The 4554-nt window shown below is 36.3% G+C and overlaps 1 protein-coding gene across 1 annotated transcript; it reads right to left on the bottom strand.

Annotated features, from left to right (window-relative positions):
- Positions 1–3143: 3143 nt before the first annotated feature.
- LOC129793672 (proteasome assembly chaperone 4) lies at positions 3144–3646 on the bottom strand. The gene has a single exon (XM_055833849.1). It carries the CDS (start codon positions 3561–3563, stop codon positions 3183–3185), a length of 381 nt encoding a protein of 126 aa, XP_055689824.1. The 5' UTR covers positions 3564–3646; the 3' UTR covers positions 3144–3182.
- Positions 3647–4554: the final 908 nt, after the last annotated feature.

The raw sequence follows: 4554 nt of genomic DNA, 5'->3' as shown, positions 1-4554 counted from the left end.
GCATAATTTCGTGCTCAGCAGAGATGTTCTGCAGTGACCACAACGCCTAATAATTACATAGGTACCAAGAAAAGCCACATAAGTCAAATATATTATCCGATACAGCGAATTAGCTACCTTTTTTACGCATCCATACCTCCACTAATTGCAATTGTTGCGTAAAAATAAAAGCCACGATGTTTGATTTTTTTTTCTTTAAAAAGCCAGCAAAAATGGAGTCAAAAAGAGATTTCCTTCCTTCGGAAAAACCTTCGCCGAGAATGGTTTATGTTTTCCTCCCTTTTGTGAGAAAATCTCCATTGAATTGATATGAGATCTCTCAGTTGGTGGAATATTGTTTTCTGCATTCAGCGACGTTTTATGAGCGCATGCAAAGCACGCCAATTCAATTAGCAATTACCGAAGCTAAATTACGTACCGTATATAGAAAAGTAATTCATGTAGGTGTCTATCGTTGATGAATTGATGAGTTTGCAATTTTCCACGGGAGATTAATTTTTTTTAATATCAAACTTATTATTTTTTCGGCTGATGAATTATTATTAGTTTTTCGGCAGAAGCACGAGGTCAAGTTTAATAATAATTATGCCGACAGGAGTGTGAGAAAAATGAGCAAAAAGCACGCGAAATTATTCTTCATCTCAGACGTGAAAAAAATATCAAAGAGATGCGTCAAAGACTCAACATCGGAGTGCTTTGAAGTGATGATTATTGTGCCAAAAAGAAAAATAAAGAAAATATTATAAATTTTTGGTAAAAGTATTGAAAAGAGCTCCTGGAAAAAAAAACAATTTTCTAAAATTAATGAAAGGGAATTTAGTCACCTATTTAATCCTTCAAATCCAATTTAAATTAATCAAAATTAAATTGAATTTGATTCTCAAGACTTTCATAGCGCCCCATATCATAGCATTAGCACAGTCAGTCAGGTAAATTGAAGACGCCTCCACCACCTTGATTTTAATGATTGTCATCGTTAATTCATCTGATTTATTTGCAATCAACCGCATACCTCTTTTGTCGTGAGATTTATGTCAATGGAAAATCTCGCTGTAGTTTTCCTGACTTGGTGGTGCATCATTATCAGGAAAATCACGCCGATGATTGCCCACATGTCGCCATAATCACGAATTTCCTGTTTTGATTCTGCCGCCGCCGTGCAAATCTTCTCCCTTTCTCTCCTCAACTTGAACCATTAAAAATATGCAAATCAGAGCATAGATTTTCTGCACATATGCTGAGCGGAGGGAATGATTAATTAATTAAGATGAAAAAAAATGTGCAGCAAAAAATGATTAAAAATCCATCAAATGCATTTGAGCCATTTGAATGCAATTGGATGGGAAGAAAGAAAAAAAACGGAATTCAATGGAAAAATATTTTCCCTCGTCTTGAGTGTCAAGGACCGATGAAAATGGCTCATTTCGGCGTCTCATGAGAGACTTCTTGAGCTGCAATGTCTTGGCGTCCCCATGTGAGAACGCGCAAGCCAGTGAAAGTGAATCTCTCGCGTACACACAATTGCTATATTTGAACTCAATTGAGCGTGTAGATTTCCGCTGGAAATTGAAGGTAAAGGTGACGACGTGGAACTGCAGTGATTTGGATGAAAAATTTGCGCCTTTTTTATTGCTCAAATGCGGTGGACAATGGCAAGAGAGAAGCTAAAGAGGTGGCAAATTTAATTAAAATTTTCTTGTTCGCCAATCAATTTGTTTTCCTTTTGTATCGGCGGGGCCGCTAAAGTGATTTTTCTGCACCACCTCACATGATGACTTCTTGTCATGGGGAAAGATCCCGCAGAAAAGACCAGCAAAGAGGTATGGAGAAAAAAATGGGACAAAGAAGTGCACTCTTTTTCATTTTCAATTAAATTTGTTCAGTTCACAGTATGTTGTAAATAGTTTCTATTGAATTTATTGCCTGAAAGGGGTGGATAAGTGCTAGATTTGGGAGCCAAGCCAATGAATGATAGAAATATCTTACATTAATTGAGAAAATTTAGCACGAACTAGTAAAAATCTTTTCTCAATATTTAATGAGCATTTAAATCAAGAAAATCTGCAAGTTTGCATTAATCTAGATAAAAATGCAAGGACATGTTCTTCTGATTACTATATATTTGAAAAAATGTTAATGAAGAAACATTTAGCAAAATGTGATTTATAAATATTTCCATAAATTAGTAAAATTAATTTTTCTTTTGAACGAAAAAGGTTCACCAAGATTTCTCTGAATTTTGAATTAGGAAAGCAGTTTAAGCATTTTAAGATTCTCATCTTTAATTAATTGTTTAATTGTTGTTTTATAAATATCTAAACACCAATTTTCTTAAGCAGCAATAGAACTTGGATCAAACTTTAATAAAATTTATAAAACTTTAACAACATACAGAAAATATTAAATACTGCTAATGAAAAAAAACAACAGATTTTTGTCTTAAAAATTACAATCTCAAAGCCACCAAAAGCCTTTAATTCTTCTTTTTTCGTTAAAAGATAAAAAAAAAAACTTCAAATATCTTATGAAAATAATTTTTATTCAAACTCTCTCAATCTTCACGATTTTACAATCTTTTAATTAAAGAAAATTCATTGAATTTTCGCCACTTGTTCGCCCCTTTGGCGTCGCGAAGCCATAGAGTGCGATGCTTGAAAAATATTAATGAGAACCCCACTGGAGAATACAAAAAGGTGCGCGCAGAAAATGGGAAAGTTGCCATGGCTTTGACGACTTCACACAATTGTTAAATTGTCTCAAAGTGCATGGTTGGGAGTGCAGCAATTTGAAGAAATTTATGGAGGAAAGAAAATGCTACCGTTTCTTACTTTTTTCTTCATGTTTAGCGGTGTTTTTTTCCTTCGCCTCTCTATGTGCAATTTGGAATCTAATATTATGGGAATTAATTTCCATTTCACTTTTCTTGTAAACTTGATCTTGAGGTGATGCAGGGAGGGATGCTGGCTGAGTTGCGAGTTCAACCAACCGTGATGAGGAAGAGGTGCGAGCATGTTGAAGTGGTTGGTTGGCCAATTTCGTGCAAAGGCAGGAAGTTGCTGAAGTTCAAGTTCTTCACTGAATTAAGTAGTTGGTATTCCAAGAAAATTGTAATTTATAGCCAGGCTAGATCAGTCGGTAGAGAATGAGAGTCTTAAGTATTTTATTTATTTATTGGATTTTCTTTAAAACATTTCTGGTCGATTTTTAATCTCATCCACGAGATGCTTCTCAATGAATGGGCGACTCATGCGCTCAGCCGGAATGTTGCAGCTCACGTAGATTTGCTTCTGTAGCCTCTTTGCCACTTTCTCCGCCAATTGCTGTGACTCACACCCGAGCAATGGACCGAGGATGGTTGTTGCGAGTGCATCACCGGAAGCTGACACCATGCCCAGGGCCATTTCCTCAAAGACTTCATTTCCCTTCTCACCCACGTAGATCATTGTTGAGTCCTTCATTTTGAGGATGCGATATGTGTACTCCTGCCCACTGGCACTCCCTGAAAATGTATGTGTGGTGAAGTCTGAAGGCTTTGGGGTGAATTTGTGTGCCTCTGAAGGCATATTTTCGGCAAATAATCACAGAATTTTTCGTACAAATGAGGTAAACAAACTCATAAACTGAAATTATATGTTATTGTCAAATCTAGTGTGATTTCCCCGCTAGAGGCGCCACAAGCTACTACGTTCCCCCTTGTGTTGAATTCCAGAGGGCGCTTCAACGTTCCGCGCAAAATTTCCCGCCTTTTCCTTCTCTCTGGCTCATTCAACACAACAAGAAAAAAAAACTCCCAAATATTTCGCAAAATATTGCTTATTCCCAAATATTTGCTTTTATCAAGTGGTTGCTAATGCCAAATGGGAAGCAATATTTGATGAATATTTGCGCAGAGGCCAAATGAATGGCGGCACGCTGAAGCCAAAAAAAATGAGGTTATTTGCCTAATATCTCATCGCGGAAAGAAAAACTTCAAGAAAAAAGATAAAAATTTAATTGTTTTTTTCATTTGAATTTTTTTTATATTAAATAAATAAAAATAAGTTAATTGAAGCTATTAATAAGTTGCATATCTATTTTGGGAAAAATATTTACAACTCCTCATAGCAAAATATCTTGTGTGGTGAACTCAAAAGAAGACGCGTCCCACTATCAGCGTGTTGTAATTCATTTATTTTGTTATTTATTACAGAATCTCGTCTGGGATGTGCTTTTAATAAACAACAATATGAATGTAAGGAAATGTACTACATTGAGTGCAAACTGTAGTTGCTCCCTGAGTTTACGTGGGAGTCCTCCGGGCGTAGCACCTGCAAACGGGAGAAAAAAATCTTTGAGTGAGTCTTTCTTTCTCTTGACTTTCTTTGTAAGTTATTTTCTCTCACATAGGCCGCAAAGAAAATGCCCATAAATTGCTGAATATTTGTCATCAGCAATGTTCTCGTCATAATTTGGAATTTTTATTGCTACGCGATGCCCCCGAGAAGTCGCACCAAATGTGAATGAGTCGTGGAGTGCCCAGACGTCTCACAATGTGGGATGGATTGAGCACCCACA

This window comes from Lutzomyia longipalpis, chromosome 3, assembly GCF_024334085.1.
Source record: "Lutzomyia longipalpis isolate SR_M1_2022 chromosome 3, ASM2433408v1".
Taxonomy (NCBI): Eukaryota; Metazoa; Arthropoda; class Insecta; order Diptera; family Psychodidae; genus Lutzomyia; species Lutzomyia longipalpis.
Note: the sequence above shows the minus strand (reverse complement) of the source record. Positions and strands in the feature narration are given on the sequence as shown.

Excerpts from the sequence above, each read along its gene's own strand:
- LOC129793672 (XM_055833849.1), bottom strand. The coding sequence starts at position 3,563 with ATGCCTTCAGAGGCACACAAATTCACCCCAAAGCCTTCAGACTTCACC.